This window comes from Gadus macrocephalus, chromosome 11 (genome assembly GCF_031168955.1).
Source record: "Gadus macrocephalus chromosome 11, ASM3116895v1".
Lineage (NCBI taxonomy): Eukaryota > Metazoa > Chordata > Actinopteri > Gadiformes > Gadidae > Gadus > Gadus macrocephalus.
The window spans coordinates 8,173,483-8,193,720 of NC_082392.1; the positions used below are offsets into that span (position 1 = coordinate 8,173,483).

The 20,238-nt window shown below is 47.4% G+C and overlaps 1 protein-coding gene across 11 annotated transcripts; it reads left to right on the forward strand.

Annotated features, from left to right (window-relative positions):
* Window positions 1–10: 10 nt before the first annotated feature.
* Window positions 11–19,734, forward strand: fam131bb (family with sequence similarity 131 member Bb). 11 transcript variants are annotated; one of them, XM_060064422.1, is made up of 8 exons: window positions 12–1,177; window positions 4,529–4,564; window positions 5,106–5,208; window positions 7,075–7,299; window positions 7,478–7,618; window positions 11,746–12,131; window positions 12,877–13,140; window positions 14,202–16,403. In XM_060064422.1, exons 3-8 carry the CDS (start codon window positions 5,112–5,114, stop codon window positions 14,421–14,423), a joined length of 1,335 nt encoding a protein of 444 aa, XP_059920405.1. In that variant the 5' UTR covers window positions 12–1,177; window positions 4,529–4,564; window positions 5,106–5,111; the 3' UTR covers window positions 14,424–16,403. The 11 variants fall into 11 exon arrangements, 7 of the variants coding, with proteins under 7 accessions (XP_059920407.1, XP_059920405.1, XP_059920404.1 ...); XR_009527981.1 differs by lacking the exon at window positions 12–1,177 and adding an exon at window positions 17,744–19,734 and having other exon boundaries at window positions 1,184–4,564; window positions 14,202–17,667; XR_009527983.1 differs by lacking the exon at window positions 12–1,177 and adding an exon at window positions 17,855–19,734 and having other exon boundaries at window positions 1,184–4,564; window positions 14,202–17,638.
* Window positions 19,735–20,238: the final 504 nt, after the last annotated feature.

The following is a 20,238-nucleotide window of genomic DNA, read 5'->3' on the forward strand; positions in this document are numbered from 1 at the left end:
ATCCATCTGAACATCTGAAGGAGCAGCAGACTCCCCCAGTGTCAACAGTGCTTAAGGAACATAGCAGGGATTGAGTGTTCCCTTGTCGACACCGGAAACAAACCAACAGCGAACCCTTCTGCTGTCTCCGCCCCTCCTTGTTGACGTGATGCCTGAGGACAGAGCCAAAGGAAGGGATATGAATCTAGTTACTAGTGTCCAACCAAGAAGACAGCGAGGAGCTGATTGTCTGCGAATGACTGGGTCAGTGGGTTAGAGGGCCCTGATGGGATGATGGAAACCCAGCACAGGATGTCTCTGTGTCACGGCCCTGTGACACAGTGGCTAGTGGCTACCGTGGAACAGAACTTATTCACCTATAGCGGCCCGGTTGGTTAGTTCAGGAGGAAAACCGTCCGGATCTTTTGGGGAAAACGTGAGGATTGATCGGAAAGTATTCTAAATGCTGCATGGTCGAGGAAATGGAATGCAGCTCAACTGAAATTGCTTAATAACAATGTCGTGGTTTCCAGAGATTGTACAAGGATTCTCCGCCCAACCAATATGGCTGCTGGGTGAACACAGGCTATTACTCATCATTAGTTAAATACACAGCTCCAAAAAAAACACAGTGTGCACTCACAGGAAGGCACACACAAAGACACACATACACGTGGAAACCAGTGTACACATGCGGGCACACACGCACGCATACACGCAGACACATTCCGAGTGACACAGGGCACTGGAGTGCACCCCCCCAGAGAGGAACATGCAGGGAGCACAGATAGCGCGAGGAGGCATCAGGAGACCGCCGCCGTGTTTAAACTCCATTACAAACCAAGTCCCCCCTAATTAAACTAATATTTTAATTAGGATTTGGACAGCCAGGAAGAGGGGGAGGTGGGATATTAACATTCATTAATCCTACAGAGAGCATGTCCGTCAGGTGAACCCTGCACCATGCACCCAGTCTATAAGGCCGTGGATCACTGCATCGCTCCTTGGCTATTTTGGACAGTGAAGCAAGATAGATTGAAGAATTAATTTGTGGTGTAAATGTCATGGAACTGAATTAAAATGAGCATTGTTTTTTCTCTCTCCCGCCCTCTCTCTCCAACTCTCCCTCCATCTCTCGCTCTCTGTCTTCTGTCTCCCAGCGGCAGACGGTGTGCCGGTCCAGAAGGATGGGGAGCAGGTAAGTCTTCCCCATGTCGTACCCTTTTTGTCCCTCGACGGCTCCTGTGGTAAATGACTCGCCACTGCGGCCTCTAGGGGGGGGCGACCCCGGCCGCCCGCCCCAGACCGCTGTCCCAGGAAGGTACCACACGACCTGCTGCTTCTGGGAAGACAGATTGTCTCCCTCAGCTAATAGCTGCTCGCCCCCTCCAAGTGCTAGCGCTCCATGCTACTAGCGTAATAGTCCCCTATATAGGCTGACACTCTGTCCGTGTCGCTATACTTCCACTACATTGGTGGGACAGTAAGATGTAGCTGGAAGTATGCTGCTGACATCTCTGCTGCTTGTCTGTGCGACAGAGCTACGCTAAGGGCTGAGATTGATTATAACGTCAGATCGATATCTTGACATCCCTTGGCCTCTCATATGCTTTTATCCCTGTGATTCTCTCGACCATTCATCTTCTTGAATGCTTCTTTTCAACTGCACTTTCCTCTCATTCTCGTCGTTGTGTCTCTTCTCTTTACTTATTTTCTCCTTTCTTCTCCTCCTATATTCTCTTTACTCTCCTCTCCTCCTATCTTCTCTTCTCTCATGTATTATCTCCTATCCTCTCTTCTCTTCTCCTCTCTCCTCCCTTCTCATCTCTCCTGGGAACTGAGAGTTATTTGGAGACACACGTCTCCACAAGTGGGAAAATAAGTAATTTGGTCTCAAATGAAGAAAACTCTTTACTTTTCTCCCAGAAGCACTGTGGGCAGAATCCATTATTTATTTAACCATTGTTCCCTATTATGCCCGTCATTGGCTTGGAGGAAACCTGTAACACACACACACAGAGACACACACACACACACACACACACACACACACACACACACACACACACACACACACACACACACACACACATACCCACGAAACACATATTCACACCACACCACACACAAACACACGTGCAAACACACACACACACACACACACACACACACACACACACACACACACACACACACACACACACACACACACACACACACACACACACAAACACACATTCAAATCACACCACAAACAAACACACATACACATTCACACCACACCACACACATCAGCGATGCCACAGCACATTGCAAGCCCTACTTCAACAGGCATTATCTCCACCACTCCAGCTCTAAATGTCTCATTAAATGGACCCAGAGATACAGAGAATACAAGGGATGCGAGATTGTAGGGCAGCGATAACAATAAAAGCATACAGCCATTAGAGAATATACAGATACATATGCAATATGTTGCAGACGGCAGCTGAAAGGGCTAATGCTATTATTTACATTGTGGTGAGAGTGCACTCAGGCTAAATGCTCGGCGGCAGAATCAGTACAACGGAAGTCATTTTAGGAAATTATGTTGGCAAATTAGTGACGCCAAGAGAGATGCTTATGATGGTTTAATCACCCAGACCAGTATAATGGTCCTTTAGGAAAACACATCATACAACCCAACAAAAAAACACGTTTCTCAATAATTGTATCCAGACATGGACATTTTTTAAAGATTTTTGAAGCGGTGGAAAGAAAAGCCTTAGAGTGTGGTCTATAATGTGTAGACCCTATAATGTTGATCTTTACTTGAGTTTGGATCCTATATCTGCCGTACGAGTGGTTGTGAGGTTATGGAAGTTATTAGCATTGGTCCGCTGGATAACCCATAGTCTGTTCAGCCACAGTCCAACTGAGAGGGAGAAACGGTGACACATTTGCCGCTTTTCCACCGCACATGTAGCTCGACTCGACACGACTCGACACGACACGACTCGACACGGTAGCAGCACGGGTGCTTTTCCACCGCAAATAGTACCTCCTGGACGTGGGCGGGGTCGGCTGCGCGAAAGGGCCGTGACGTATTTTTGTACGCGACGCAAACAAGACCTACGCAACCCACACATGGACAGAACCCACATAACAACAATGGAGGACATCGATAACATTACTATTATTAGCTGGCATATTGAAGAAGTTGAAGAAGTGGAATATGTTGGCTGTGGCGCTGCTATGGCTGTTACCAGCATGGTTGCCATGTCGCTCTCGTGACTTCGTCACACTCTCTGGCCAATAAGTGGCCGGCCGTCTGCCGACGTCACCTTTTAGCATCGGCTCAGCCGCTTGGAACCTAGAGCGAGGCGGTACTAGAAAAAGCAGCCACTTCAGGTACCAGGTACCATGTTTTCGCGGTGGAAACGCAAAAAATGCGAGCTGAGTCGAGTCGAGTCGAGTCGTGTCGAGCTGGTACCATGCAGTGGAAAAGCGGCAATAGATTACCTCTTATCTACTTTGTCGCAGGCATTCTCCCCATACATACAAGAATGCAGTCTGGATGTGCTCTCACACACACACACACACACACACACACACACACACACACACACACACACACACACACACACACACACACACACACACACACACACACACACACTTAGACTGGCACACACACACACACACACACAGTTTGGGACTGGCTTACAGGGTCTTAGCCACGGATGGAGCCTGGGTGGGGCCGGCAGGGAGGAGAGAAACCTGCTCATCCACAAAGTTTTTCGCTCTGCTGCACACGTCTTAGAAACGATAGACTGATCCATTGTTCCATCCTCCCCTTCTCCCTCCCTTGTTCTGGCTCCGGGACGCCTCCCTTTCATCCTTATCCTTGGAAATCCTGTTGTCCTGCATTGTTCTCTCATTCTCCTCCATTGTCTCTCTTTACCTCCATCTTTCTACTTATGTCTCTCTCTCTCTCTCTCTCTCTCTCTCTCTCTCTCTCTCTCTCTCTCTCTCTCTCTCTATGTCTCTCTTTCTCAATGTCTCTCTCTCTATGTCCCTCTCTATGTCTCTCTCTCTCTATGTCCCTCTGTATGTCTCTCTCTCTCTCTCTCTCTCTCTCTCTCTCTCTCTCTCTCTCCGTCTCTCTCTATGTCTCTCTCTCTCTCTTTCTCTCTCTCTATGGCTCTCTCTCGCTGTCTCTCTCTCTCTCTCTCTCTCTCTCTCTCTCTCTCTGCCTCTCTCTTTCTCTCTCTCTCTCTCTCTCTCGCTGTCTCTCTCTCTCTCTCTCTCTCTCTCTCGCTCTCGCTCTCGCTCTCTCTCTCGCTCTCTCTCTTTCTCTCTCTCTGTCTGGCATGTGTGGTTTGCTACCCCTCTCCACTCTCTCCCCACACCGACCCTGCTCGTCCTTCCCTCTCTCCTCTTCCCTCCTCTCTCTCTCTCCATCATGCACGTCATCGATATCCTCTGTCGTTCCCACTCTTCTCTTACTGTCTTGCTCCCTCCTCTCCTTCTTTCCCCATCCCTCTCTCCTCCTATTTTTCTTCCTCAGCATGGACGTTCAGAATTTTCATGGGAAGGAATCAATGTAAGTGTTGTGATTACCATTCCTTCATCCTATACTTTTTTGACCCTCCTCCTATCATTATCGTTTATCTTGCACGCTTTAAGTTCACTCACCCCCCAAGAATCGACTCTCTCCCCTCACACCTCCCTCCCCTTCTCTTTCAGACTCAATGGTACGGCCCCTTTTAATAATTGAAGTGAGCAGATACAGATACTAGTCCATTATTGGATATAGGCGCAGGTCTCAAAACGACACTTCCTAATCGCGTACCAATTTGCAGGTTTTATAAAATCATAACTTTTCTGAGATCCTTGTTGTATTGTTTGTTTGATTGCTTGTTTGTACATATCACCCGACAACTTATTAATCCTCCATCTACGTCACCTCTCAACTCACCCTCTCTCTCACTCTCTCTCTTTAACTCTCACTGTCTGGTGTGTCATGATATGCACTGTCCACACAACTCGCCCACACACACTCCCTCCTCCTCCTCCTCCTCCTCCTCCTCCTCCTCCTCCTCCTCTGTCCTTCTCCTCTCTGTTTCCCCCCCTCCCTGCTCTAGCTGTCTATGGAAGACACCACATCCATCTTGCCACGGCTGAAGAGGAACTCAAACGCCTATGGGATCGGAGCTCTGGCTAAGTCCTCTCTGACAGGTGTGTCAGGTGTGTGTCTGTCGCTGTGAACTGGTAAACGGTCCCCATGTTGGCCCCTGCCTCAACCTCTTCCCCCACTCCCCGCGTTGAGGCTTGAGTCAACATGGCACCCAAACATGGGTTCCCCTGAACCATCCCCCCTCACCCCCCCTCACCCCCCCTCACCCCCCCTCACCCCCCTGCTATGATATCCCTCGTCAATGGCTGCCATTGATGCTAACGGCAATTAATTCAGCCAACAAACACACACACACACACACACACACACACACACACACACACACACACACACACACTCACACATAAAATACACTACCCACAATTCATCTTAACATGTCTTGTTGCTTAGAAAGAGGCAAGGGGTGAGACGAAGGTGTCGTTTTTTTATATCGTTTTTTACGTGGTTGTGTAAGTGAATTTGACAACAGAACAACGTATAATGCGTCTGTTGTGATGCTGTGGTCTCCACGTGTCTTTGCAGTCTGGTAGCTGTCTTCATCTGTGTGCCCTGAAGTGTTTTATCAGAGTGCTGTGTCTGGGTTTTGTAGTGTTCCTTGTTGTGCAGTGCAGTTGCTGTGGCAGGTGTTGTGGTACAGTCCGTGATGTAGTGCAGTTGTCGCAGTGTGTGCGTCTACTACAGATGTGCCCTAGAATGTGTTCTTATTTTATTATTTGCATAAATGCAATTTTTCATACACTGCCATCCAAAAGACTCAAATAGCAAAGGGTTTAGAGAAGGTGTGCCGTCATTGCAGGATTATATCAGCCAGCATCAGCTTTCTTGGCAGGTTTGATTCTTTCCTTCAAAATAAAAGTACACAATGTAGCTGCTGTAGAAGCAGAGTTTTCTGATATGCGGCAAGGAGAAACAGAGGAGAAACTGCTTAGCCAGTGCAGCCAAGGAGAAGTGTGGAAGCTAGTGCACAGGCAACCATTCTCCTCATTAATCAATACATGAGACCACCTCACCTCAATTACCCTCCTATATTCTTTGACGCTCCTCTTGCCAGATATCAGACACCCCCGGCCTCCATCCCATCCCCACCCCCGGCGGCGGGGGTCTCATTAAGCATACATGTGTCTCCAGCCCCGTCATCTTACCATCCGCTCTTCCACCATGCTCTTCAGGAGGCTAGTTTAGATACGGCCACGCCCCCACTTCCTCATTAGGGGCCTTCACAGGTCTCTGCACACCCAGACAAGATATGCTGTTCACTTAGGTGCTCTATCTCCATCACCATAATCCATTTACATCCTCCTCCTCCTCCTCCTCCTCCTCCTCCTCCTCTCCCTTCTTCACACTTCACCCTATCCGCACATGACTCTCCTACACCGCCACAGCCCTCCTACACCGCCCTGCCCTTCTCCATTTCTTCAGGTTTTAATCCTTCCCTCATACCCTCACCCTTCCTAGTCCTTCAGTTCTCTCGCTCTTCTATTTGATAACTTTCCATCTGCTTGTTTTCCTCTGTTCTTCTCCTCTTCCTCTCTTCTCCTCCCCTGTCCACGTACTCCTCTCTTCACCTCTCTTCTCCTCCTCTGTGCTGCTCCTTCTCCTCTCTCCTCCTCCTCCTCCTCCTCTCTTCACCTCTCTCATCCTCTCAACTCATCTCTTCACCTCTCTCCTCTTCCTCCTCTCTTCACTTCCTGCTCCTCTCTTGTCCTACTTCTCTCTTCCCCTGCTCTATACCCCTGCTCCTCTATCCTCCTCCTCCTCCTCCTCCTCCTCCTCCTCCTCCTCTCTTGTCCTCCGCCTCCTCTATACCCCTGCTCCTCTATCCTCCTCCTCCTCCTCCTCCTCCTCCTCCTCCTCCTCCTCTCTTGTCCTCCGCCTCCTCTGTACCCCTGCTCCTCTCTCCTCCTCCTCCTCCCCAGGCGTGAGTCGCTCCATGAAGGAGAGGGTGACGAAGCCCACGGCCATGGCCCAGGGCCGCGTGGCCCACATGATCGAGTGGCAGAACTGGGGCATGCAGACGGTGGGCGCCGGGGGCGTGCCCATCCCCCGCATCACCACCCAGGAGCGGGAGAATGAGCGGCGGCTGGAGAACGACGCCTACAGCGACCTCAGCGATGGCGAGAAGGAGGCGAGATTTGCCGCAGGTCAGCGTCCTGAGACACAACATACACACAACCCTCACACACACACACTCGCACCTCTAATTTGTCACCCAGGTCACCTCACCTCCCGGGATAAATGAGCATGACTTTCAGCCAGTGGATTTATAGCCCCAGCCATGACGTCTTCACCGGAGCTCTTGCGGTTGTGCCCCGCCTCCAGGCATCCTGCAGCAGTTTGCCATCTCGCAGGCCACCCTGATGGCGTGGACGTCCATGGACGGAGAGAGCCTGCGCTCGGGCTCCAACCAGGGCAGTGTGGCCCACCTGAGCGAGGTCAACCAGGAGAGCATCACCAGCCGAGGTACGTCTGGGGAACCAGGCCACTGGGGGGGGGGGGGGGGGATTCAGCTCACACAGCTGCACTGGAAAGGTTGCAGCTGAAGGTAGAAATGCTGAATTAAAACCACTGTGAATAGTTTTGGAGAGTTGAGGAGAGTTGTAGGTTTGTTTCTAAGTATTCTCGCAGTGGAGGCCTCCTTGTCAGGGAGAGTTTGACGTGCAAGCCTGACCAATCACGGACCGGATGCTTGGAACACATGGGGCCCTATCTTGCATCCAGCGCAATTTACTTTCTACACTGACGCATGTGTCGTTGCTAGTTTGCAACTGGCGCAGAGCGTTCTTTTCCAGCGCCACGCGTCTGTAAATTAGGGAATGATCTTGCGCCCCAAGGTGCGGTTTGGCAAAAGGAGGAGGCGTGTTCTGGCGCAAACGTTCCCTGGTGCTATTTTGCAGTTCAGAAAACAATTGCACCACAAACCAGGAAATACCTGGTTTAAAGTCAGTGGCGCGTTGTTCAGATGCTATTTTAAGGGCGCATGTATAATGTTGCTTGTGCACCTCACGTATACACTTTGCTTCTCTCATCTACCTAGCCACACATTCTTGGGAAATTATTTGGGAAAGAACAGCTGATACAGCGGTAATAAGTTGTACTTTTAAATCAATGCATCTGCAAACACCGTACAGCGAACACGTATATTTTCTTGACACAGACATCGTGTACAAGCCCCTAACTTTTAGGATTGATCAGTCTATTATTTGATTGTGAGAAAACATTGTTTTACAGCGAGTGAGAATTAATGAATGCGGGCGCGCGTGTGTGTATGTGTAAAATAATTAATGAATGCGGGCGCGTGTGTAAGTCCATCTGTTTGATGGACTTAACAAACACAAACTAAACACGTAACGCATAATACAGTCCATGCCATGGCAATGTATATTAACGGGGGGACGCATGCATATTAGGAACACAAGTCGATAACGATAATGCATACAATACTGGTAAGAAACGATGTTTGTTAATGTATGGCGTATATCATTAAATAGAACCACAATTACCGCATATCATATGTGTGTTAAGTTTTCTTTGCCGAAATTTATTTGAGGACTCAGTATGACTGAAGTGTTGGAAGAAAACGCACAACCATGTGTGAATTAGGCCATATTATTTGGCCATAAACTAAGCCATTTGAAGTTTGAAATTCCTGTGGTCATGCATCTGTCTCATCGGAGACTGCAAACGTGCTGTCAAAATATCAACTCGTCAGATACAAATGCACTCATGGCTCTTAAAGGGGATGGGAGATGGCACTCTCATTGGTTTATTGCACGTTACGCCCAAACCACACCTACGGGTAATTAGGCTACTTCAGACCAACCCTTTTTAGATCATCGCCATAGAACCGCCCACAAAGCTACTTGCGCTTGGCGCTGCTTACTTGCATTTCAGGCCGTTAAAATAGGGCCCTTACGCCTCGTGCCCACTACCTCCGTCCGTTGACTGATCCCCATTGACTTTGAATGGGGACGGACGTGCAATGCATTGTGGATCCGTCCGTTCCGTTGGCGCCTTCGGCTCCGTCAAAAAGTTGAACAATTTTCGACTCCTTCGGCAGCGACGGATCCGTCATCCAATCAGATCGCGTACGCGATCTGACGAGACTGGAAAGCGGGAAAGCGGGTCATCTTGCATCGCAACAAGCAGGAAGAAGCGGGAAGACCCGGCGAAGCTATTTGATTGGCTGACGGATGGGCCGGTGCAGTGGGCACGAAGCGTTACGCTTCGTGCCCACTGCACCGTCAGTCAACGGACGTGGGAAGGCGTGGCTGACGGATGGGGGAGTAGTCTTTGCAGAGGCATCCGTCAGCCAATCAAATCGCTTCGCCGTGTTCTTCCCGCTTCTTCCTGCTTGTTGCGATGCAAGATGACCCGCTTTCCCGCTTTCCAGTATCGTCAGAGCCCGAGTCGCGTCACAGTGCTTAAATTTGCATGTGCGATCTGATTGGATGACGGATCCGTCGCTGCCGAAAAAGTTGAAAATGTTTCAACTTTTTGACGGAGCCGAAGGCTCCAACGGAACGGACGGATCCACAATGCATTGCGCGTCCGTCCCCATTCAAAGTCAATGGGGATCAGTCAACGGACGGAGGTAGTGGGCACGAGGCGTTAGAGTCTAATCAGTCTGACTCCACACAGTCACATGGTGACGTAGCACTCTATGTAACATGGTGACGTAGTGCTGTATGTAACATGGTGACGTAGCGCTCTATGTAACATGGTGACGTAGCGCTCTGTGTAACATGGTGACGTAGCGCTCTGTGTAACATGGTGACGTAGCGCTCTATGTAACATGGTGACGTAGCGCTCTATGTAACATGGTGACGTAGCGCTCTGTGTAACATGGTGACGTAGCGCTCTATGTAACATGGTGACGTAGCGCTCTATGTAACATGGTGACGTAGCGCTCTATGTAACATGGTGACGTAGAGCACTCCCGTAGAGCACACACGTAGCCAATGGATGAAGAGGCTGAGACCTGTCTCTAGGCTACATGACGTCAGGCCCATCCATCGTTCCAACTCCGCGGTAAACGTTTAATGGGCTCATGTTGAAGGGCAGACAAGGCTGTGTGTCCTTTTGCTTGGTCAGGAAGATGTCTAGTTGCATTTATTCTTTCTCTGCCTGCAGGGATAATAGTGCTAAACCAAAACGCTGTGTATATATATGTATATATATATATATATATATATATATATATATATATATATATATATATATATATATATATATATATTTATACATATATATATTTATTTTTATTTATTTATTTATATGTATAGGCTCATTTCTGGCCACCTTATTTTGCTGCACATGTTGTGAACGAGTGTTGCCAAGGAGTAAAGTGTTTATCTTGCTTTGTAATGTTTTCTTCTTTGATGTGATGTGTTGAATCTCATGACCTGAAAAATCTTTAAAACAAACTGATGGTAATACAAATCCCAGCTCTGAGACGATGTGAAACAAAATCCCCTCCCCCTTCACTTTGCATAACGGACAGAAACGTCTGAAACAGAGAGGGTCAAAGGTCATGTTGACACGAGATGAAACCTCTGTGGGACGCGACAGTGTGAGTGTTGCCAAAGCGTTTCCCCGTCTGATCGTAGCCCACCTTGGAGAGCAGCTGTCAGATCACATACTCAACAGTTTGTAGGGTTGATGTGCTACAGCTCTGGTCGGTGTGAGGTCGGGTCCCAGGCCAGCACCCCCCCCTCACCCTGCAGACCGCGGCCCTGGACAGGGCACAGGATGGAGTCACACTCTCTGTTTGGGTCTTGAAGGGTTTTCTATCGTTCATAGTTTGCAAGGTATAATTAAGCAATAGATCACGCCAGGCTGTGGTATGTGCTCATTATACCACTGTTAAGGGCCGTTGTCCGGCCCCGACGCGCAGCGGAGGGCCGGCGACCCCCTTCACAGTGGTATAATGAGCACATACCACTGACTGAAGTGATCTATTGCTTTTATACAACGGTTACTGTTATGGCAAAACGAAAGTCATAGACACACTACATTTAAAAAGAAACCAAGAAAGTCAAAGTAGCCGTTTTATTAAAGAATACAAAAAAGTAGTCCCTCCTGGCTGCCTTCAAAATGCACGACGGTCGCTATGCAACACACTTTAGCGTCCCTCCGAGAGAAGGCTCGGCTAGAGCGGTTCGCCGGCAATTTATCCTATGGAGCAGTTCACTCGCCGTGTGCCTAAGCTTTCGTTAGTCTCTCCATCGCCTTGCTCACTCCCGGAGTAACAACATTTACACCCTCTCCATCATCCAACATATGTTTGACTTTGTAACTGTTTCTACTTCCAGGCGCGGAGTGATATGCACACTTTCACAAAATGATCGGGCGTCATAGCAGTTATGTATACGCTCAATATACAACAGTTAGGAACCAATCAGATCGCTGGATTTAGGCCCCCCGTTGTATAATATACTGTATACCATCGACAAATCGTTTGGGAGATTTCTTTGTTCGGTAGAAGTCAATCAGAAGCAGTAAAGGTAGCAGTAGAAGTCATATAACTTATTGCACTCATGTAAAGTGAGAGCGACTTTAACTTAAAGACCTGGCTGTAACTCCTCCAGACCAGATACTGCACCACTCCTCGGCAGACGTGTGGCCCCACACCTACGTCTCCCAGGGCCTGTACTGCCTCTCCTCCTCCGACGCCTGGGAGCCAATCAACAACGAGCCCTCCGGCGTGGCCTCTCCGGCCGCCGGCTCCTACGTCATGGGGGGCGGGACCGAGGGCTTTGACGGACAGACGGCCTCCCAGTACCTGTCCCAGCAGCAGCAGCCTCAGCAGCAGCAGCCTCAGCAGCAGCAGCCTCAGCAGCAGCAGCCTCAGCAGCAGCAGCCTCAGCAGCAGCAGCTCAGCCTCCAGCAGCAGAGTCAGCTCCATCAGCTGCAGCAGATCCAACAGATCCAGCACTACCAGCACCAGCAGCTCCTGCAGTATCAGCAGCAGCAGGTCAGTGGACTGCAGGGCTGGACACAAGATAAATGATGCTGCGAAAACAAAAGTCATCACTCATAGATCATGCATCTCGTTTTAGTAATTAAGCAAGCCGTTGGTGTTTAGAGTCTGTAAGGTTGAACAAAGTTGTGATCCGATTGGATCCGCTTGGAGAGGTCAGTGACCAAAGGATCAAAGTTGAGATTGTTTGAGGTTTGAGTGCACCGTCAAGGCGGAGGATTCAAGCTCTCCGCCACGCTTGGGGTAGGATCAACGCCAGGCTGGGCTTTCATGCTTAACTTATAAATACATTGAAGGTGATATGTGAGGTTGGCCTTGGATTGTTATCAATTATTAGTATTAGTATTAGAAATAAAATGACACAAAAAAAAAGAAAAAGAAAAAACACAATAACAGTCTCAGGTGGTTCATAACGTAATTATAATTTTTTTATTCGATTTTACAAAGCCTCTCAAAGGGTAGAGAAAAACACATTTAATTAAACACCGACAGGCAGGGAGCAGCGAGAGATGGGACACACAGAGGAACCTGTAATTAAAAGGAACAAGAAAGCAGGGACAGGGCTCTGTTGCTCTCTTCGTGTTCAGGGAAAGACTGTGATCCCCCAAAGATAGGCGCCTCTCCTCAGTGCGGTCCATTAGGCTTTGTGGAACCAAGAGGACAACACACATCCAGTTTTAACACGTTCCACATGTCCTGCCTCCTCTCATCACGGTCAAACCCATTCTCCCCGGCCCAGTCCCTGGAGCAGCGGCTGCACAGCGCCAATCACTCGCTACAGGCCACCCCCAACAGCACCATCCACAGCCTGGCCCCGGCCAGCTACCCGCCGCTGGTGGACCTGTGGAACGGGGCGCAGACCGAGGCCTACCAGGTGGAGGGCGGGAGCTACCTGGGCGTGGCCGCCGTGGTGGAGCCCAGCATGGGGGTCGTCATGGGCGACGACGTGATTGGCACGGAACACTCCCCGCTGCTGGAGCAACAGGAGGAGGAGGAGTTTAAGGTGAGGTCGCAGGGTCACGACCTGATGGGAGACAGTCTTTTCCTGTGTGGTTTTCAAACTGTGGGGGGCGCCAGAGTTCTTCAGGGGGGGCGCGACGTGAGAAAAAAATAAACCCGAAGAAAACCCTGAAAGACGATGATTCAAATCATCAGTCGTACTTCAACTGTAGAAGTAACGTTACATAACTAAATCAATTTTCAACCGTTTATCTTCGTGCAAACCATTTAACAAATCTACACACTTGTATCTTGAATAATATCTAAACAGAATTTCGATATCATTTAACATGTCTTCAGAATCACAGTTTTAGTTTCATACCGCTTCGTTTTCAGCTGTTTTCATTGAAGACGTCAGCCCATTCTGATACACCTACTTCTAGACATCGTAACTCATTCCTTTTTCAACCGTTTACCATCGTTCAAACCATTAAACAAATCTACACACTTGTATCTTTAATACTATCTGAACGGAATTTTGATAGCCTTTAGACTTTTTTCAGAATCACCGTTTTAGTTTCAAACCGGCGTCGTTTTCAGTTGCTTATAATAATTTAGGTCACCATAGCAACGCCGGTAAACAAACCCCACCGAATAGTCGAATCTCTGGACTGAAAAGGCAGATCTGATTCGACTCAGAAAATTCAGAGTCGGGGACCCTGAATGAATCTGTAAACTGGCAGTTTACACAGATTAAGATGTTCAAATGTATTTAAAAAAGGTTAAGCTAAAACATGCTTAGATAAAGTTGTTAAATTGTGTTGTTTAAAAACGCAAAAAGATGTTGTAATGTTTCAGAAATATGTTTGAAATGTGTAATTAAAATAGCTTTCAAAACACAGGTATTTAGAAAAAAAAATTGGGGGGGGGGGGCTCAGCTGAATTTTTTTCTCTGAGGGGGGGCTCACTCTCTCACACTTTGAAAACCCATTAGACTATGCAAAATCGTAGTCATTGACAACCCTAATATAAATAGATGTTCATAAGTTGGAAAAAATGCCTATCAAACATTAAATTAACAGCTCTCTCTCTTTCCCTCTCTCTCCCCCTCTCTCTCTCTCTCAGGAGGAGGAGGTGACCTTATGCATCGAGTCAGAGACAGCCACGCTAACTCCCCCCACAAGACCAGGAGACGTCTCCTCCGGCGGCAGTAGTCCGGGGCAACCGCCGGTCGAGCCAATGACGGAGCGGAAGGCGTCGGACGTCAGCCCCGGCTACGCTCAGACTCTGGAGGAGAAGAGCGAGGGGCAGCAGGAGGGCTCCTCCCCCTCCATGTCCGCTAACTGAGTACCGCGCTGCTCTGGGGGAGGGGGGGGGACTCTAACGGACTGACTCTAACGGACTGACCCGGGCGTCAGAAAGGGAAGGAGCGCCATGACTCAATACATACTCCCATCATCCATCGGCTCCTTTTCAGGGCTCATCAACACGCGCTGATCTTTTTGGGGGGGTGGTTGTTGTTGTTGTTGTTTTTCCTCATTTCCTGGCAACACTCAGACTAACGCTGTCAACGTGGCGAGGCCGGTGAGGTGGCCTCCTAGGGATCACCGAGGATGCAACCCGGGACACAAGGAGTCTTCATCAAGCCTTACATCCTGTAGGTCACGTAGGAGACTAGGGGAGGGAGGCGGGAGATAGAGAATGAGGGGGATCAGAGAGACAAGCCTACCAAGAGAGTGATGGTTGATGTGACAACCACCCCAAAACTAAACGGGGGAACAAGGAAACATGCATGCTGTCAACAAAGACACACAACCCGACCTGGTCATCGTCTTGTAACGATAACAATAAATACCTATTGTAAGAATACCTTCAATTAAAACAACACTTTTTAATGAATACCAAAAAGAAAATCACTAAAATCGATGTAAACGTGTAAGATATTTATAAATATATGTATGTATATATGTATATATATACATACACATATATACTGTATATATATATATATATATATATATATATATATATATATATATATATATACTGTATATATATACATACATATACAAAAACAATATTTTCCAACAGGAGAGCCTCTCTGTTTACAGCTATCATTAAATATATGATGTATTGCTTAATCAATTAACAACCGTAAAAGTCCCTTCCGTCACTACCGTCGCACCCTTGTTACCACTACAACGACCAATACTACTACTTCCACCACTACCACTAAAGTACAGGTAACTACCCAATAATAGTATTATGGGACAAGATTAGAAAAGTACAAACAAAGCAACAATTCTGACAATTCTGAAACCTAAATTAAAAAAAAAACACATTTACATTTCTGTGAGTTACAGTTTGGTCCTCTAAAATGCAGCCATTAGCAGGCGTTGCTGCGGACACAGACCCGGGCCCACCCCAGGGACCCCCCTGACCTGGGGGCTGCACACACCCAAGGCCCATGAAGAGGATTGTACTGGAACAGAGTGGGCTTCCTCTGACTATGTCTTTCAGTGCACAGGCTACTTCTTCAGAGTACTATGGAGTACTTGTACAATACGTGGCGGTACAGACTTTGATCCATGGTTTCCTGGACTGAGCCTGGGCTGGGCCTGGGTGGGGGAGTGGTTCTGTGTCTGTGATTGGGGAACCTTCTTGAACAAAGCGGCTCTGTGGGGTTCATGGATGTGAATGGAGGAGAGGGAGAGAATCTCTCCTTTTGCACTGATGCAATCCGGATGGACAGAGGTGGCCTTTGGAACTGCAGGAGAAACACCTGTTGGTAAACGTCTCTACTCCTTCACCTCCAGCACCCAACCCCAAGCTGCTTTGTTCCAATACAGTCGTCGTATTAACCTGGGGCTGTGGAGCACTATGGAATGTACTATAATAAGGCATAATACACAGTCGTAATCTGTTTTAATCCAAGAGTGTTGTGTCTTAAATGTCTTTCAATGTCTCCTTTGTGAAACGCAAACATGTTTCAGTCAAAGATTGAAAGATTGTTCTACAAATTTGTATAACTTGTTTAAAATGGATATACACGCAAACGCACATTAACAGACGCACCCACACACACACACACACATACACACACACACACACACAAACACACAAACACACACACACGCACACACACACACACACACACACACACACACACATACACGCACACAGATAGAAAGAGGAGTTTCTAAATTGTAACCAGCAATAGCCAGATGAAACCCTGGGCATCTGACAGGCTACCGGCAGCTCTGTCATATACAAATGTAAATAGTTACAAAATATATATAAATCGCCTCTCTCACGGTTTCAACTGTTTAGTACAGCCTGATTTCTTTATTTTTCTATCTTCCTACATTGTCCCGTCTTACTTTGGGATTGCACTCCAAATAGAAAAACGATGGCTGGATTCTTAATTTGCTGTCCATGAACACACACACAAGAGCGGGCGAGAGGGTTGTGGTGCATCGTAAATAGAGCACTCACCAACTGCTCCAAGAGGAGGGCTGGCGTGGTCCCTAGTTACCATAGTAACAAGCCCCCCCCCCCCACACACACACACACACCGGTGTACAGGGATCACTCAGTGTCTGCCATGCAAGTCATTCAGGGAGCTGAACAGAACAGAGAGAGAGAGAGAGAGAGAGAGAGAGAGAGAGAGAGAGAGAGAGAGAGAGAGAGAGAGAGAGAGAGAGAGAGAGAGAGAGAGAGAGAGAGAGAGAGAGAGAGAGAGAGAGAGAGTAGGGTGGCTTCCTGCCCCCTTGGGACTTTAGGCAAACGTGTTCCTTTCCTTTGGAAGAACAAGTGTGTTTCCCCACGGGGGGGCGAATGCTGCCATCTGATTGGTCGGCCGTGTGCATGACTCACTTATGACTCAGCTTCTTCACCGACAAAATCACTCTGGACATTTTCTGTTGCAGAGCCATGTCTCTGCTCACTCTGATGATTGTGTGACCAACTTTTAAGATTACAAATATGTAGGTTTATTGACTTTATTTCTTGATCGCTTATTTATGCAATGTTATGGGACATTTATTTTTCTACTCAAATGGTTGAAGTTCCCCCCAGTAGGCCTATCAGAAAGACATGTGTCCGTTTAAAGCATGCCCATCTTGGTCAGGTTTTGAGCACTTTTGTCTGAGATACAACTTACTATATTATTACAAATAAGAGAAAGACCTTGATGATCCATTGCATTTCCATTCCTATATAACACCACATGCTATCATTATCATAGCCACGACAAACCATGATTATGTAGGGTCAATAATGGTTTTAAGAAAATAAGAATAAGCGAATGAGTGCTGTTGAACATCAGAATAGTGGCCTGACCTCCGGCTGAGAAGAGTTAGTCCTCAATGTCCCTGGCTGACCTGTAGGCAGACCCTGTGTTCGACTCATGGTGGTGATACAGTGGTGATAAAGTGGTGGTGATACAGTGGTGTTGCAGTAGATATACTGTGGTCGTAATACAGTGGTGATACAGTGATTACACAGTGGTGGTGATACAGTGGTGGTGATACAGTGGTTTTTTATGCAGTGTTGGTAATACAGTGGTGGTGATACAATGTTTTTTTATGCAGTGGTGGTGATACAGTGGTGGTGATACAATGGTGATACGGGGGTTATACAGTGATGGTGATACAGTGGTTGTACAGTGATGGTGATACAGTAGTGATACGGTGATGGTGATACACTGGTGATACATTGGTTATACAGTGGTGGTGATACAGTGGTTATACATTGGTTATACAGTGGTGGCAATACAGTGTTTTTTTATGCAGTGTTGGTGATACAGTGGTGGTAATACAGTGTCGGTGGCACAGCAGTGATTCAGTGGTTACACAGTGGTGATGATACAGTGGTGATACAGTGATGGTGATACAGCGGTGATACAGTGTGGTGATACGGTGGTTAAACAGTGGTGGTTATACAGTGGTGGTTACACCATGGTGGTGATACATTGGTGATAAATTGGGTTACACAGTGACGGTGATACAGTGGTGATACAGTGGTTGTACAGTGGTTACACAGTGGTGGTTACACAGTGGTGGTGATACGGTGGTGATACGGTGGTTATACAGTGGTGGTTATGCAGTGGTGGTGATACAGTGGTGATACGGTGGTTATACAGTGGTGGTGATACAGTGGTGGTGATACATTGGTGATACATTGCATCACTTTGGATAAAAGCGATAAATGACCAAATAGTGAACAGAATATATTCAACTGTCATTACAGTTCAATGTTTATTAAACTATACTCAAATGTTTTTACAGTTGAGTACTTACTATGATAGGGAAATTATAGTCATTACTATCATTTATTTGTTTCATTATTTTATTTGAATGGCAAATTGTTAAACCAGCAACATGAAGCTCAAGTTAAGAGGACTCAAAGCCCGGTGAAAATGGGATGTCTTTACACACAATGACACATATTTATTTATTTATTGAAGAATGATTTGGGGGAGGAATGATGAACGAGGTGTGTAAAGTCACTTGGTTTCTTGCAGGCTGCGGTGGGGCCCTATTGGCAGCAGTATCCTCATCTCTTTCAGAGTCATTCCAGGGTCTGGCTCTTCAGACGGAGGTGATGGAGCAGGCTGCTGTTAACGGCAGTTCTATGCTTGCATGATTGATAACGACGCAGCTGTTTTTAAAGATGGTCACTCCTTCAGTTTACCAAAGAAAAGAACCACGCTTATCACAGCAAGAAAACAAGATCAAAAAAATATGCATGAAACTATGAACGGTACTGCTTCAAGTGTGGCTCACCTTTCAGTTTTTCTTTTTTTAGATATGATGATATCAACGAGTGATTGAATAACAAGGAGCCAAAAGCATTTCTGTGGATGTTGACAGACTATCTCTGTGCTGATGGATTGATTTCCCGCTGAGTTCACATTTTGTATGATTCTACTGCCCCCGTCCGGGACATCCCCTCCAGGACACCCCGTCCGGGACATCCCGTCCAGGACGTCCTGCCCTGGAATACCTGTACACGCGCAACAATCGTACTGCTTCCGCTCCCCTACTACTTCTTTACTCCCTGTCTTTCTTTCTTTCTGTTCTATTCTTTCTTATTGTTCTCTGTCCTCTTATCTCTGTGTGAGGGTTCTTTAATGCCTACTCGTGTCCGTGAGTCCGTTTGCAGTTACCGTCTGCTGTCTCGTTGGAAGAATCACTGCCTGAAAATAACCTTTTATTTTTTTTACTGGAACGCATTGACCAAAACGTTTTGAGGTTTGAGGCCAAACCCAGATTAAGCATTAACATATGATGATTTGAAACTGTGTGGCACTGAACCTAAAGTAAATAATGTATAAAAAAATATGATAATTGATGGATTATGTAATTCACTGTATAAAAATGGATGGATTTAAGTCTTTTGGACTGAAGTGATGACATCAGTGTGAAACATCCATACCTATGCATGCTTGTTGGAAGGTTATCACACGATGGCTCATGGTTTACACCCTGTGTCAACCAATCTCTCTCTCCTCCTCTCCCTTTCTCTCCCTCCTTCTCCTCCCCTCTCTACTTCCTGCACGAGAGATCCTCCTCCCTCTCCTCGGGGCCGGTACCTTTCTTCCTCTCCTCTTTCCCTCCGCTGGGGGAAAGAGACAATAAATGACCAACAAATCAAATTTCTGCTTTGTACCGCTTCTTCCCTCAACCTCTCCCCGACCGTCTACGCGTCTGTGATTAATCACGTCCATATATATTTGGCCTCTTCTTGGCTCCAAGTGCCTCTGGTGGAGTTACTGGGGGAGTAGTTTTGGGGGAGGGCTGTCCTGGCCAAACACAGCAATCACTTAGAGGCTGGCAGAGAAGGCTACCTTGCTGCCAGGAAGCTGGACCACTTGTCCTCCCAGGCCCAAATATCTCCTCAACACGACCGCTGGCAGGCCGAGGGCACAGCCTGCAGAGGGTTCATGTTAAACAACCAATCAGCAGCTCAGTCTTGGGGTGAGGTCTTCCTTATGGGGGACACCCTTCAGAAGTTGGACGGCTACCAAGAATGGACAAACAAAAGCGCGGTATCCCCGGGTTAAACATTTATAACGTATTGTAATGAGGCTGGAGAGGAGAAGCCCACTTTTATTATTATTACTATTTCTACTATATTACTATAGATAAACCATACTATA